The sequence below is a fragment of the Vombatus ursinus genome, unplaced genomic scaffold (genome assembly GCF_900497805.2).
Source record: "Vombatus ursinus unplaced genomic scaffold, bare-nosed wombat genome assembly UNPS02014822.1, whole genome shotgun sequence".
Lineage (NCBI taxonomy): Eukaryota > Metazoa > Chordata > Mammalia > Diprotodontia > Vombatidae > Vombatus > Vombatus ursinus.
This window is the reverse complement of record NW_020954600.1, coordinates 14,329,217-14,345,581: the sequence shown is the minus strand read 5'-3', so window position 1 is coordinate 14,345,581 and position 16,365 is coordinate 14,329,217. Positions and strand designations below refer to the sequence as shown.

The 16,365-nt window shown below is 36.7% G+C and overlaps 1 protein-coding gene across 7 annotated transcripts in view; it reads left to right on the top strand.

The window, feature by feature from the left end:
- Positions 1-13,982, top strand: part of HIPK3 (homeodomain interacting protein kinase 3) — a 100,519-nt gene extending 86,537 nt beyond the window's left edge. The window contains exons 9-18 of one of the 7 annotated variants that reach the window (XM_027837730.1): positions 689-784; positions 2,686-2,807; positions 3,034-3,161; positions 3,249-3,410; positions 3,558-3,620; positions 3,905-4,198; positions 4,860-5,000; positions 6,635-6,870; positions 7,152-7,279; positions 9,909-13,982. In XM_027837730.1, coding sequence (XP_027693531.1) covers positions 689-784; positions 2,686-2,807; positions 3,034-3,161; positions 3,249-3,410; positions 3,558-3,620; positions 3,905-4,198; positions 4,860-5,000; positions 6,635-6,870; positions 7,152-7,279; positions 9,909-10,385 — 1,847 coding nt within the window. In that variant the 3' untranslated portion in view covers positions 10,386-13,982. The remainder of the gene's footprint in view (positions 1-688; positions 785-2,685; positions 2,808-3,033; positions 3,162-3,248; positions 3,411-3,557; positions 3,621-3,904; positions 4,199-4,859; positions 5,001-6,634; positions 6,871-7,151; positions 7,280-9,908) is intronic. The other 6 variants (XM_027837728.1, XM_027837732.1, XM_027837731.1 and 3 more) reach the window with 6 other exon arrangements.
- Positions 13,983-16,365: the final 2,383 nt, after the last annotated feature.

Below are 16,365 nucleotides of genomic sequence, written 5' to 3'. Positions count from 1 at the left end.
ACTAACAAGGGAGCAAAGAAAAGATGAACAGCTCTCAACACAATGTGTAATATTATATAGGTTTTCTTGAAATGGAAATTTATTGCTATATATTTTGAATTCTCTCTTATGTTCTGAAGTGTACATGATGTGCTTTTTTTCTTTTCTTATTTAGTGTTTAAGTTTAAGTATTTAAGTTTATAATGTTTCTTTTTCTTACTATGTATTTAAGTTTCAGTAATAAAAAAAGTTAGATATGAGACTGAGGAATATGTTGTTATTACTTAGTGAGAAGTGACTTTTAGCATCTTTCTCAACAGTCTGCCTGAATTCAGGGCATGTTTTTTGTACATATGTTTGCAGTTGTTTATGAAAAGTAACACTCACTACTTGTGAGATATTTAAATGCAATACATCAAAGTTCTCTTTCTTTTATCATAGCGCTGATTATACTTTCTAAGTATTTATTAAAGCAAATCTAATTAACTAGTAGTAAGGATTTTAGCTAACCTAGATTTGTAGTAAATTGAAATCTTGCCCATTGTTAGAAAGTCAGACTTTGTAGTGGCCTTGACAAAAGGAGACTTTTGTGGGTAATAAATTTTGGAAATAAGTTTAGGGTTTGTGACTTTGGTATGGTGGGTTTGAGAATAATTTTGGCTCTGCGCTATTACTCTTATCAAAGTGAATTCTGCTTTTTTCTCTGAAGAGATTATTCATTGCTGCAATGTACCTTCAGTGCCTGGGTGTGCTTATGTTCCCTTTCTTGGAGAATTTGCTGATCAAGACATGCTTTTTGGAAAGGGTAAGAAGATCAGTAAAAATCTATAGATTTTTCTTGAAATAATTCACATCTACTTATGAGATACTTACAGAATCCTTAGTAGTTATACCGAGGCAAAATATTCTCAAGCCATAGAACATAGGACTGTGTGAAGAAAATACACAAGGGAACACATGATGTTAATGTGCTTCTTGGGATTACCATTTCTGATTTCTCTGTGCAGTAAAATTATCAAGATTACACTTTAACAGAAAAGGAAAACACATTTTGGTTGTCTAGACTGTCCAGAAAATCACATGATTGCTTCCAGGGATTGGTTGTATTTGAAATGTGCTTGCTAGTCCATGTGGAAAGTAACTTATGTGATGGACGACTGGAAGTCTAGAGAAGTGTTTATTCTAGTTTATTATCTTGTGCGATCTCAGGAAATGTAACTAAAGGTCTCATAGCTGTAAATTGGAGATCCTGTTACTTATTTGTCACATAAAATTGTTCTGATACTTAATGTTTACCAAATGATTTGCTGTGTTTAAGACATTAACAATGTTTTGTGGATTAATAATTTAGTGTCTTTACTTGGATCTTTGATTCTTCAGTATCATGCATGCATCTGTCCGCTGAGGAAATTTATTTTTGTTTCATAAGAGAAAATTCCTTTTCATTACTGTCTGATATATAATTTTACATACTTTTTGTTTTAAACTAGCTTTACTTTGTACTGTAGCTTACTAGTAACCTAGCCACCTCATTTACATTTTGATTAGAGAAGAGGTGACGCTTTTATCATTGACCTCTCAATGTTTCTTCTTTTTTTCTTAGGATTTGAGCATATTGGCTACAATTCCACTTTTATGTGAGAAAAAGTAGAAAAAGTAATTTCTTGTTTTCCTGCCATTTTTCAAATGTCTTAAAGGGAATTTCTGTTAGAGCTCTTTTGCAGGAGGAAGAAAAAAATAGGGGTAGAAAATCAGACAGGATCCTTTGAGTATTCTGATATACCACATATATCCCACTTTTCCCAAATGCTTTCCTGTTTACATTACATTAAATTAAAAAACAAACAAACAAACAGGAATGCTTTATAAGACATTACCAAGAAGATCTTGATGTCACAATTTTAAGGGTAAAATAGTAAGAAAATGCAACTAAATATATCATCTATTTTTGAAAAAAAGTGTTTGGCGTTGGGTAATTGAGGCAATTAGGAAAATCTTCCACTCACGTGGTAGTCAGAAAAATGTGGAAAGTAAAACTAAGCTGTAATGCTTCAGTATTTTAATAGTTCCATGATCTTAACTGGTGTGGGTACTCCCTCTGCTAGTGGAGATTATAAACGTTATTCTCATCCTGTATGATTCTTGTCCATGTTTTCTTCAGTTGAACCACATAAGATCTACCCAACATGCCAGGATCCTTCTTAAGGGTCTTAAAAAAAAGGGCAGCAGCCTTAATAGCTAACTTTTAATGGAAATGATAAACTTTGGAGGGCTGAAAATGAAATTCTTTTTTTGCCGTATGTATTTTTAACAATAGAGAAAATCTAGGGCAGCTAGGTGGCGCAGTGGACAGAGCACCGACCCTGAAGTCAGAAGGACCTGAGTTCAAATCTGGCCACAGACCAAACACTTGACACTTGCTAGCTGTGTGACCCTCGGCAAGTCACTTAACCCTAATTGCCTTAAAAAAAATAGAGAAAATCAGTTTGAAAAAGAAATTGGTAATCAAGTGCTTGAATAAGTGGACACCTCTTTTCTAACAGATTGCGTTTGTCAATGGTATGAAAAACTTGTGTGCAGAGAACTTACCATGGGGGTTATTAATCCCATCCAATTGAATTTAATTGGTATTTTTTAAATGCTTTCATTTTTCTTCCTTGTAGTTCTCATGAACATAAGTTCTTATGCAGATTTTCTCTTTCATAGGTATTCCTACAAACCCTACTAAAGCTGGCAGTTACTCATTAAGGGTAGATAATGCAATTCCACTAGTAACTCAGGCCCCAGCCATTCAGCCATTACAGATCTGGCCAGGTGTTCTTTCTCAGGTTGGTCAATTTAACATTTGAAATTTATTTTCTTTCCTTTTCTTATGAATCTCCATCTACTAGGCCAGCCCTATGGCTGTGAAAACTTGTGGAAACTAGTGTTTATGGTGATTGAATACTTCCACAAATGATTGGATTTTGGCATTTGTAGGTTACTAGTTTTTTCTTAAGGTTTTAAGTTTATGTGAAGGATTACTCCTTGCTTCATGAGTGGTTATTTGTTCAGCAGGCTTGGTCTAATCGAACTCAACAGATCTTGGTACCCCCCTGGCAGCAAGTAACGCATGTAGGCCCTTCTACTGTAGCACTAACTTCTGAGACTGTGGCAGGTCCACAAAGACTTGGAGACTGGGGGTAAGTTAAAAAGGATAGATTTTTGCAAAACTTTCAAAATTGATTTTCCTTCAGAAATTATTTAATATTTCTAAAATTTCTTCCCAGGAAAATGATTTCGCACAGCAATCATTATAACTCAGTGATCCCTCAACCTCTTTTAGCCAGTCAGATAACTCTTTCGGCCCCTCAGCCAATCAGTGTGGGCATCGCACATGTTGTCTGGCCTCAGCCTGCTTCTACCAAGAAAAATAAACTCTGTCAGAACAGGTTGGTATTTAGCATTGTTGGGTAGGTGGTTTAATCATTTGGGGAATAAATTTTGCATGTGCACAAAAGGGCCGCTTGTGTTGTATTAGAAATAATCTTGTTTGTTTAAAAACAAACACTAAGCCAGCTCCCTTCTTAATTTCTCAGAGGTATTTTGGTAAAACTAATGGAATGGGAGCCAGGAAGAGAGGAAATAAATGCTTTCACTTGGTAAGATGGCTTTTATTGCACTTTTGATCTATTATTTGCCTATGACGTTAGTAACTTAGAGCATTAAAATGTATCTACAAAAAATGGCCTTTTGATTTGGGCATGAGTGTATTTTACCACGTTAATGATAATTGTGCTAATGATTATGTTTTATATTTGTGTGAAGACTTAAGCTCTGTATGTGAATGTATATCATGCATGATCCTATATTTTGCTTATTAAGATATCTTAAAAGTGTCTTTTAAATGAGTCTCTATAGAAATGAATGATTAATTTTTTTACAGGAGTAATTCTTTGCAGAATACCAATATCCCCAATTCAGCATTTATTTCTCCAAAGATAATAAATATGAAAGCAGTTGAGCGAGTAAGTTGCACAGAAACACAGGACAATCATAACTCAGAAGAAGAAAGAAATGGTTGCAAAGCGTCACTGAGGGAGGACCCTGATTCGTCAACTTCCGACAAGCAGCGGGATGCTATCCTCATTACGGATACCCCAAGTCCTGTAGTGAGCGTGATCACTATTAGTAGTGACACTGATGAGGAAGATGCAGCACAAAGTCATTCGGTTAGAAAGTAAGTGTACTGAAAGGAGGATTATTATTGTTGTTCTTCATGATGTCCCTTAAAGAGAATGGCGCCCTCTAGGCTGGGGGGGGCATTCCTTGTCTGTCAAGCTCTTTGGGGTAGATACAGAAAAACCGTCATTCAGATTTCATTATTTTAGAACCAATGAAAAAGTTTAATTGTAAAGTTATTCTGTTCCCTTGAAATTCCTTGCTTCTTTAATGAAGGTGTAGGCCTGTGATTTTGTTGATGAAGGGAGATCCTAGTGAGGACCTTGCTTCTATCAGTGCCCATCAACAACTTTGCTGCAGTTTATAGTTAGGGAGTTTCCTGGGGCACTGAGGATAAGTGACTTGCACAGGGTCACACAGCCAGCATGTGTTACTAGCAGGACTTGAACACAAGTCTTCATGACTCTGAGACCAGTTCTCTGTCCGCTATGCCATAATGCCTCTCTGCTGTTTTAATAATGTTAGAAATTCTTCACATGAAAGGACTGGGTCCTCAAAAATGGAAAGACAGTAGAAAGCATTTAATAGAATGAATGCAGAGTTTCTAGGTCCTTCAAAGATCACTTTGCTTGGGTGGCTGCCTATATTTCCAACTGTGTAATGGGAATAAGGAGCCTTAACTTCCACCTCTTTGACCTATGTTCTCTCCTCTGTTTCAGCTGTAAAGGTAGTTTAGATTGTGAAGCTTGTCAGAGCACTTTGAACATTGATCGCATGTGTTCGTTAAGCAGCCCTGATAGCACCTTAAGCACCAGTTCCTCTGACCAGTCCAGTCCATCTCCTGGCAAGAGACCGAACAGGTAAAAAAACGCAGCAGAAGGGCCACACCTAGGTCATGCCCCTTAAAAATAAATTGAAGTAAAAATCCTGAGACTTGGGAAATGCAAGGGATGCTGGGTCTATGAATGAGCCCTCGTGGTGGACCGTGGATGGAAAAGGATTCTGCAGCAAGCTGGCTTTCTGTTACTGTACTGACAGCTTCTCTCAAATAAACTGGATTAGATGGCATTTTAAAAAAATCTGCTTAGTGGTGGGAATTTTCTGAATTGTTTAGAAGAGTGAGAAGTAAAGTTCTGTTAAATGCCACATGATTTTTGAGAGCATAGGGAAGCCCACTAGCAAGTTTTATTTCATGTGCCACTTTATCTTAAAAATAAAATATATGCCAAACTATATGTGATAAAACTGAAAAAGAAAAAAGTGCCTTCTTTGTAAGCTAAAGATATTAATTGCCCCGTTGTCTCATGGGAGAGGCTTTGAATTACTTTATTTCCTAGCAGTGGTGATTGATTGGCATTGCTCAGTGAATATTCTTTTGCTCAGGTATTTTGAACAGAGGTGTATTTTTAATGCTTCATTCATTCAACAAACACTGCATGCTATAGATAGCATCAGTGGGCCTCATCTTACCAGCATATCTAGCTAACTCTGAAAATTATTCAGAAACTTAAGTGAAATAAATGGACTTCAGCACAAAACTAAAAAATGAATTTTTTAGTGGCACCTGAAATTTAAATTCAGATTTCAACCTTGTTTTTATGTATTTGTCTGTTGTTTTTTTTCTCAGTACCCAATTAGTAGATATATTTATTAAGTACATACCATTCTGTGTACAAGGCACTGTTAGTAGTTGTTAACAGTTACAAAGATGGATAAAGGGTTCCTCACTTTAAAATAGATTATGATCGGGGCAGCGAGGTGGTGCAGTGGATAGAACTCAGGCCTTGGACTCAGGAGGACCTGAGTTCAGATCGGCCTCAGACACTTGACACTTAATAACTTTGTGACCCTGGGCAAGTCACTTAACCCTGATTGCCTCACCAAAATAAAATAAAAATAAAATAAAATAGATTATAATCCATATAGGGACACAAGGAATATACATATAAAGTTATATGTACTGCCATGTGTGATGTACTATAGTCATTGGTAATATAATGATGTAATATAATATAATTGGTACATATAAGTACTAAAGAAGTTCAGAAAAGGGAGAAACCATCTTGGCCAGATGAAACAGTATCTATGGATGTGATTATTTGGGTTACAGCTGATTCTAAAAAAAGTTCCATTCTAATTTTAACTCATTAGTTATCTTTCTTCCAATAATATCTATTGGTATCCTTGAAGGCATAGCTCACATAGCCCATGAAACTGTCTGGATATTATGGAAAGGCAGAGGTCTGAGGATGGTAATCTTTTTAAACGAGAAAGAATGTGGAGAATTCGACATTCAATTGATTCAACTGTTCGATAAGGATCTATTATAGAAATAATGTAAAGAAATTGACTACATGATAAGCATGAAAATCTGTATCATATCCTGAATAACATGTTTGGGATTTGGTGTTCTGATTGGTGCCTAGATTTCATATAGGCTTACTTATTACTAATAGTAGAGAAAGTATTTTCATAAAAATGCCCTTTGTCTTAGTATGTCAGATGATGAACAGGAGAGTGGCTGTGATACAGTGGATGGCTCCCCAACCTCAGACTCTTCAGGACATGACAGTCCATTTGGAGACAGCAGCTTTGTGGAAGACTCCCCTCAAATTACAGAGTCAGTAGCAGCTATTGACGCAGAAACCAAACCAGCTGTCTGTGCTATGGTGGGACCTCCAGTGAGAATGGAAAATGGACTTGATTCAGATGAGCGTATGGCAAATATAGGTAAAATGGGCTCTTTTCTCTCCCTGACCCTTCTCCTTGTCCTTTTTAAAAGGACTAAAAATTTTCTTTCTGAAACAAGTGTCTTGTTGCTGATGTAGATTTCTTTCCACTAGTTTCCTATGCCATTGTAAGGTCTGGAAAATTATGCCCATAAAAACCTTCTTCTTTCTTAATTTTAAGATTTTGGGCAACTATGCAGAATATCAAGAAATCTAAAGGCCATTCAGATTTTTCTTAGACAAGGAAATATACCAACTCTGCACTGTTTTCTTTATTGCCAGATTGCATATGTCAGCCACTAGGAAAAGGTCGATCTGCTCCTGGAAGATTAAACCAGCCTTCTACTATGAGTAACCGTCAGCAAAAGCTGACCACAGCATCCCAGCAGCAACATTTGAATTTCAGTCAGGTGTGTCTATTCATGAACTCTTTTGTTGTTATTGTGTTTGTAATTCATCAGCTGTGTTTTACTTTGTAAAGAGGCCCTAGAAATGTATAATGCATTGATAGATTTTTTTTTCTCACCCTTTTCCTTATCTTAATTCAAGTATGATAGGCACAATAGTTGGAAGATTAAATTAAGGATCCTCAGGTTGTGAATACTTCTATAAAAAAAGTTCTGGGCTTTAGATTGTCAGATTATTTTATTCTCTCTTTTTTTGTTTTAAGCACTTTGGTCTCAGTACTCTGATTCACTTATTATAGGTTGCATTTTTGGTAGTTAGGTCATTCTTCTAGTGCCTAATTACTGTGTCTAACTTGTCCTAGTGTTTAAGCATTTTATCAGGGTTTTTTTTTCTTTGTGGTTTGATGGAAGGACCACTAGATTTGGAGTGTGAGCTTCTAGGAAAGAATCCCAGCTCTTCTTACTACCTCTGTGACTTTGGTCACACTTAATTGAGAATCATTTCATCTCCAGATATTAAGCACCTACTGTATGCCAGGAATTTTGCTGGGCAGTGGGGATAGAAGACAAAGAATGAAACAGTCTCTGCTATCAATGAGCTCTTAGGGAAGCTAAGAAGTTTACATAAAAACTGCATTCTCATAGCCTAAGTATAAAATGAATAAATATAAATATATACGAAGTGGTTAAAGACCAAGGTAGTGTGAGAGGGAGAGGACTAGTACTTGGGAAGATCAGGAAAGGCTTCATGCAGAAGATGGTGCCAGAGCTATCAGGGAAGAAGAGAGGGGCTCTGTGAAATGGAGGCAAGGAGGAGAGCCCTTCCCGGCATGGAGGAACAGCCAGTACAAAAGCTTTGACGATAAGACCTGCGGTGAGAAACAGAGATGATCAGAGTTAGGGGTAGTAATATTTAGCAAGTTGAGAGAGGTTGGGTCCATGTTGTATAGGACTCTAAGTACTAAATAGAAGAATTTATTGTCTAGATGCATTAGGGAGCCATGGGCATTCATGGAGTAGGGAAGTGACGACATGGTTGGATCTGTGCTTAAGGAAAATTACTTTGGTGGCAGTGTGGAGGATAGCCTGTAGTGGGGAAAGACTTGAGGTGGGGATACCAATGAGGAGACTGTTATTATAATTTAGGCAAGAGGTAGTGAGGGCCTAAAGTAAAATGGTATCTATGTGAGTAGGGGGAAAGGAGTTGGATGTGAGAGATGCAACTGGGTAGATATGTGGGGTGAATGAGAGTGAGGAGTCCAGGATAATTACCAACTTTTTGGACCTGAGGGTCTAGGACAGAAACTTAGGAAATACCTGTAGTTATGAGTGATGAGCCAGGCAAAGTGGAGAAGGGGTGGTCAGACAGATAGGAGGGAAACCAGGAGAGAGGAGTGTGCCTAAAGACTCAGACAGGGGGAATGCTCAGGAGGAAGCAGTGCTCCACAATTTCAAATGCAGCAAATACATTTAAGAGAACTAGGACTAAGAAAAGACCAGTAAGATCATTAGTCACTTTGGAGAGAACTGTTTTGGTTGAGTGATGAGGTGAGAAGCCATATTACTAAGTTTTGAGGAGTAAGGGGAAGGAGAAGGAAATGGGGGCAGGAGTTTGGCCAAGAAGGGGAGGAGAGGTTTAGGATGATGGCTTGAGGAGATGGTGGTAGGGTAGATACAGATTTTTTGTGAATTGGGTAGGATTTGAGCATGTTGGAAGCAGGTGTAAGGAAGAGGCTAAAGATGTGAGGTGATTGAGGATGCAAATCTTTTTGGAGAAGGCAGAAGAGGATGAGAGCTGGTGTACAGAGAAAGAGTTGGCCTTGGCAAGGAAAACGACCACCTCTTTGTCACAGACTGGGGAAAAAGAGGAGAGAATGGGAGGTGAGGAAAATGGAAAAAGAGTGAGTTCAAATGGAATGGTCTCAGTTTTTTTAGTAGGATGAGGTTCAAGGCCCTCAGCTGAGAGGGATGAGGCTAAAAAGATTTCAGATAGCTTCTTTGGGAAGTGAAATAAGGAATCAAGGAGGAAGGGGAGGACTACCTTGTTGGCAGTGGGGGTCCGGTTGAGGTTAGATAACCTGAATTTATAATACACCCAACCATTACAGCTGGGAGACTTACAGGCCCGAAAGTCCTCAGTTTTATTCATGTTTACAATGAGGGAGAGTGAACTCTTATCATCTCCTAAGGTCCACTTAAAGCTCTAAATCCTATGTCCCTGCTTAATCAGTGATTAACATGTGGACACTAAAATTCTACTGCAATACCTCATCCTGGCTATGCCATTGGAGCAGAGGCTCTCCTCCTAGGCTCTAAAGTCTTCCTTCATAGGCCTGGTAATGGACTGTGTGTCTTGCATCCAAGGACTTGCAAGCCTAATTAACTTCAGAGGTAATTAGCTCACAGGATTAGCTGCCAGGGAATGATTTTTTTTTTTTTTTTTTTTTTTTTTTTTTTTTGTTTTGGTCCCTTCAACTGACAAGTACTGTCTTTATTTAGGCAGAGAGGTATTGTGATCCATCCAGGCAGGACATGTGTTACCCATCCATGAATTTATGTCTTAATTTTGCCACATTTCTACAATTAATTTTATTCTCATGTATAACAATCAGTCATTTTTCCTGATGGACAGGTTCAGCACTTTGGATCTGGGCATCAGGAGTGGAATGGAAACTACGGCCATCGGCGACAGCAAGCTTATGTCCCAGCTACCGTCAGCAGTCACCCCTTTGCCCTGTCACAGGGCAGTCCAAGCCACACAGTGGTGCGCGCCCCTCTGGCCGGGACTGCGCCCCGCACAGGGCAGCCTGCTCTTCTTCCATACCCGCCAGCTGCACCCCTTGCTACTGCTGCTCCAGTCACCCACCTCTTGGCCTCTCCGTGTACCTCAAGACCCATATTACAGCATCCAACCTACAGTATTTCTCATCCCAGTGGCATAGTTCACCAAGTCCCAGTGGGAATAAATCCCCGTCTGCTACCTTCCCCAACCATTCATCAGACTCATTACAAACCAATCTTCCCACCACATTCTTACATTGCAGCATCGCCTACTTACACTGGATTTCCGTTGAGTCCAACAAAACTTAGCCAATATCCATATATGTGAGAACTCAAATACAGTATATTGAGGAAGTTCAGTGATACAAATGGATTAAAAACAAAAACATGGTATTTAATAAATATTAGCCATGGCACAAGAAAATTATTTTTTGAATCGTGTAGACTTGGGTGCAATTTAAACAACTTTGAGCTTTAAAAAAAACTCACTTTTAATGTGTTTTGCACATTTGGTATAACTTGTCTTTGGTCATGTTCTCTTATATAGTTACTTAGACAGGTGACTTTTGGGAGCCGAAGTCCGGTTTTGCTCCTATTATTTTTTATAAAATTGCCTTCTACTTAGTGCAAGACACGTCTACATTTGGGAAGCCATTCAGTGTACAGATTTAGAGCAACAGATGCACATGTGTCAGACGTACAGTGTACAAGTAAACTGTTTGTGTTATTATCTATGTCTTGGTATTTAAATGTTGGGTCACTTATCTAAAAAAGGCGAGCTATTGTTCTCACATTTGCATGTGTCTTGCATGGGCAAAATGTTGCCTAGACATTGCTCTTAAATGTTGTCCTGATAATCTCAGCTGCATTGTAAACCGTTCCCACACATAGTGCCTTAAATATTTGAGGTTGTTAATGTTACTACATATATATATATAAATGTTGAGGACTGCAGCACTTAAAATTCAGATCTGCTGATTTTTTTTGATAGAGTGATGTTCATTTTTGGTTTTGTGTGGTATAGTTTTTGGTAGTGGGTGTTTTTTCCTTATCAAGAGGGCAGCATGTTTTGCTATAGCCAAATTCTGCTGTCTGATTTTTTTTTTTAAATAATCTAGCTTCAAGAAAAGCAAGAAGTTAGTAATGCTTATGAAAAGTTGATTCAGTATCTTATGGGTAGGTGATAAGTAAACTCTCACACTCAGCATTTTATATCGCTTAGTGGAATTGCAATACAGTCCAAGGAGTTTATTTTGGAAGGGTTCAGTCTATGTGGATTTCCTAAGATGCTTAGAGGTGCAGGAGGCATGATGTGGACTAGATAAGGAAAGGAAGTACAAAATGCTTGTTGATTCATGATGTGGTTTCATCTTAGCTTGCGCAAACCACGCAGTATTTAATAAATAGTAGCAGAATATTTACTATTGAAGCTTGAAAAGACATGAGTCCTTTGTGTGAAATCCTTCATTTATGCATGTGAGAGCTTTTAACTGTTTTACACAATGGTGTTTGTTTTAGCCTGTTGGTGGTGTGTGCTTATTTAATACATTCCGTCAGGGACAAGAAATTTTACGTGCTTTTTTTTTTTCCCACAAAGTGTGTCTTGGGTTTCTTTTTCTTCTGTGTGTGTGATTGTGTGTGTGTGTGATTGTGTGTGGTTCTGTTTAAATGAAGTTGCTTTTGCAGCACCAAAGACTTAATCATCCATTTCCTATAAAAAGGTAGCTACTTTTTTGCATAGACCTCAAGTATATCATAGTTTAGAGATGGGATTTAGGGAAAGATATTAAAATGAGGCTGTGTTTTAGCTTATGGGCAAGTAATAAAACGTATCATTTATCTTGAATGTATCATAGATAAGCTGCTATATAATGATTGCCACTTCAGATAGCTGTGAAATTAGATGATTAACTAGTTCTTATTTAGCTTTCTAATTTCTGTGTAAGTCTGATTGAATGAAATAGAAGTGGGGATTTTGATTTATACTTTGCTCTCTTGTTTGGAGTGTCCTTGTAACTACTGTATTGTAAATGATGGAAGATGATTGCCTATGTTATTTTGGCGTGTGTTACTTGCATCAGTATTTTATCAACCTTAACTTTTGAACTCATCGCTGCATATAAATGGGATATATCAATGTAACTTAATTATTTTTACGTTTTCATACTGGCATTGCGTAGACACTTGAGAAGCTGTATCTTGCAGGCTTGACTTAACTTTCTTTTTAAGAAACAAAATCTGGAATACGGTCTTTAGAGCATTTACTGGAATAAACAGTGCAAACAAAGCATTTGAGTTTTAAACTCCCCAAATGTTTTGAAATTTGAGCATTTCTTTAAATGAATGAATTTCATACCACTAGTACAGCTGTCTTACCGAATTGTCAGTAAGCTAATAAGGGATGTATTTTTCTTTACTCCATTAACACAAGCAGTGTTTTATTTAATGAATATCTAGATGAAATAAATGTGCCTAAAATTGATTTTCAAACAAAAACAAACAACAGTATTAGATCACAAAATAATACCAGCAGTACATTTTTAGATACACTGAAAATGAAGGAGCTTAATTTTTCCCACAAGTTTCAGTGTTTTTAGTAATCAACTCTATGCATTTTATACAAAGATAATTGTATATAAAATAGACATCAAAAAATGAGTAGCCTGAGATGAATTTAAATATAATTTACACACGTAAACAAGCATAAATTTATGGAGTCAAGAAAATATCTAAATGAACTTGTCACATGCAGTCACAGTCTTATTTTATTTATGTAATCCAGCAGATCGTTGATTTCCGCCACTTGGTCCTGGGAATCAGATTTTCTTGACACAAAATCCATTGCTGGCAGTGGTTGTGTTGGGGACACCAACAGTAACTGTTTTCTTTTTGTTTGGGGCCGTGCAACTTTCATTGTTCTGATGTATTTTATTTCCTTGTGTTTTAAGTTGTAAGGCTGTGATGATGTTACATTGACAAGTGAACTCAAAACCTTCATGTTGTCTTAAAATACAATAAAATTTGTTACAGATATCCCCCAGTTAAGTATGCTACTCTTTATGCATTGTAATCATGGAATTCTTTTGCATTTTGAAGAAATGCAAATTTCTTTGGCAATTCTTTCATCTAAATTAAGCAAATGGATTTTTAAGAAAACTTCTGGAAAAATATTATCCTTCTTTAAGCCATTTATAAACATTTTCTTTGTTGGTTTTAATGCCTTTTTAAATAAAACACTGCATGACTACAGAGTTGCATATTTGCATACTATTTTTAATTTGCAAATTATTTTTATAAAAATGCCTGATCAATTTTTATCTTTCAGGGTGTTTAATCAGATATGCTACTGTATCAGCTAAATCTTTTGATTTTAATGTTTTAAATTTCTACTGCTAATTTTAACTTGATTTTTGTTATGTAAAAGTTAAATCACACTGCAAGGTGTAGGAAGATATTGTTTGAATAAGCCCAATGATGTAGACTTGATTATTGAATTTTAACTGTTACCTATGTAACAATTTATAGACTTGTGGCGTTCTCCCTCTCTCTCTACCTCTCCTTCATATCTCTCTCCCGCTGGCCTCACCTTCCAACCCTCCTCTGCCCCTCTTCCTTTCTCTCTCTCTCTCATTGGTTGATTGGGTTTGCTCTTATTTCTGTGCTACACTAGTTTGTCATGTAGCAGTTGCACTGTGCAATATTACAATAAGGACTGGGAAAAAATTTTTATGGCTGTAATGTGTCTTAGAGTTTGCGATAGTATTTCTCTCTAGTTCTCAGTGATTTCAATGTGACCAAGCCTTCTGTACTTTGTCACAAAAAGCGGGTTTTTCAAGTGACTATATTTTGGTGAGTGTCAAAAATAAGAATTTCTGGTGTATCACTGTCAAGACTCACTTTGAATTAAAACATACATCGCAGCAAACACTTGGCTGATTTTTATTTCTGCTGACACAAGTAGTGCTTATGTACTTTAAGTGAGGGATTATTCACTTTAAGGCAGTCACATATTTGTCTAGTAAGGCAGTACCAGTTTTACAGATCGAGTCAGGATTGTGTGGTTTGCTTAGTGCCAAGGCCACTGTGCTGAAAACTACTATGGAATGGATAGCCCCTTGAGAGTACCAGGAATAGTTTATTTCATCCATTTTTTTTTATTCTTTTGGGATTGTAGAAGAAACCACTTGTTTGATTTATTTAATCAGTGAATAGTTTTCAACATACTGTAATGGAATTTAAAAAAGATAATTAGAGATAAAATTATTAACCAAATATCTTGAAGTTACCAAATTTCTCTTAAACTAAAAGAGAAATTTGACTTATAAGATGAAGCCTTAGCATTTGGAAGAATTGGAAGAATCCAAACTATTTTCAAAAGTTATAGCAAATTTTTAAAGAATTCTCATTAGTATTTTATAGTCCTTCTAAATGTGACTTCATTTTATTTTATTTTTTTAGGAGAAATTGTCTTTTTGCCGCTGTCCATAATTTATAGTTGTCATCATCACTACCTATTATTCCATTTCAATCCATAACAAATTTCAGTTTGAGTGTCACACTAGCCATTTTCAGAAGACTCCTTCTGTGATCTTAAGTAGATCACTTAGGTTTTTTACATATTTTAAAATCAAAATGTATTTAAACAGTACATTTTAAATGCATTCTCTTCAGGGTAAAATGAAAAGTACACCTTACTCACCAGTAGTACCCAAAATAATTTTTAGAAAAAAATATGAAGAAACAGCATGGTTATCTGTCACACATAATCATTTATTGATTTCCATTTTTGAAGCCTTTTTTCCAACATAAATTTTCATAATTAAAATCCAGGCTTCTCAAATAGAACTTTCTTTTTTTCTTTGATCAAGTCTCTCATAACACTGAAGTCCCTGTGCTCCGGTGACTGCCGTCTCTGGTCCCAGCTGTGCTCCCATCTATCTATTTCTCTCTTGTCCCAGATATGTCTCACCTAAGATTTTGTTTTGCTTTTTCACGTATGAGACTATAATAATGAATTTGCTGCTTGAATGCAATATTTATGATGATTGTGTAGTAGGTATTGCTGTCAACTTGTTCTTAGAGTTACATGTTTTTAGCCATGTTTTATTAACAGAAACATGTTTTCATGCTCTTTGGATTTTAATATTATGAAGGAGTACTTTATATATCTCCTTTCAGGTTACACCTTTTAAGATTATCTACAAACCAGAAAGTTCCTTATTCTTTCAAAAGAATTCAAACTTTTAAAAATGAGGTAATTCCCTTTCTTCTCTGCAAATTTTTTTCTGATATCTTGTTTTTATAAAACTGTAATTTCCAAATATTTTCCCCTTTCCCCTTCCCAGAAAGTTGTCCCTTGTAACAAAAAAAAGAGAAGAAAACAGTTTAGCAAAAGCCAGCTCATTAGCTGAGTCTGACAGCGTATAAAATATTCCATACCTAGAGTGACCTTTGCAAAAAAGGTCAGTCCATTCCCTCAGTTCTTCTCCAGTGCCAAGTTTTTTTGACATTATAATTTCACAGTATTCAGTTTTTTTTTAAATCTAAAATTTCCACTTATATATATTGTTATCTTGGTTCTACTTACTTCAGTCAGTCAGACAATAAACATTTATTAAGCATCTAGTCTGCCAGGCACTATGCGAAGACTGCATCAGCTCTGCAAGTCTTCCAGAAATCTCTGATTTTCCACATTAATTTGTTATGATGCTGCAATATTCCATTACATTCATATATCACTATTTAGGTATTCCCCAATTTGTGGACATCTACTTGGTGTTCAATTTTTTGCTACCACAAAAAAATCCTGCTCTGAAAATGTTGATGTATATGGGATTTCCAGTGTATCTTTGATTTTGGTGGGGTATATACCTAGCAGGAGGGGGTCAGCTAGATGGCACAATGGATAGAGTGCTATACCTGGAGTCGGAAAGACTCATCTTCTAGAGGTCAAAATCTGGCCTCAGACACTTACTAGCTGTGGGACCCCTAAGCAAGTCACTTAATCCTGTTTGCCTCAGTTTCCTTATTTGTAAAATGAGCTAGAGAAGGAAATAGCAAACCAGTCCAAGTAGTTTCTCCAAGAAAACCCCAAATGGGGTCACAGAGAGTCAGACATGACTGAAGCAACTGAACAACAACCTAGCAGCAGGTATGGATATTGTAGTCACTCCCCCCCCCCCTTTTTTTTAGCCTAGTTCCATATTGATTTCCAGAATAGTTGGAATAATTCTCAGCTCTACCAACAGTGTGTTAATGTTGACTCTTTTTATAGAACACCCCCCTAAGGTGGACTTTTTCCATCTTTT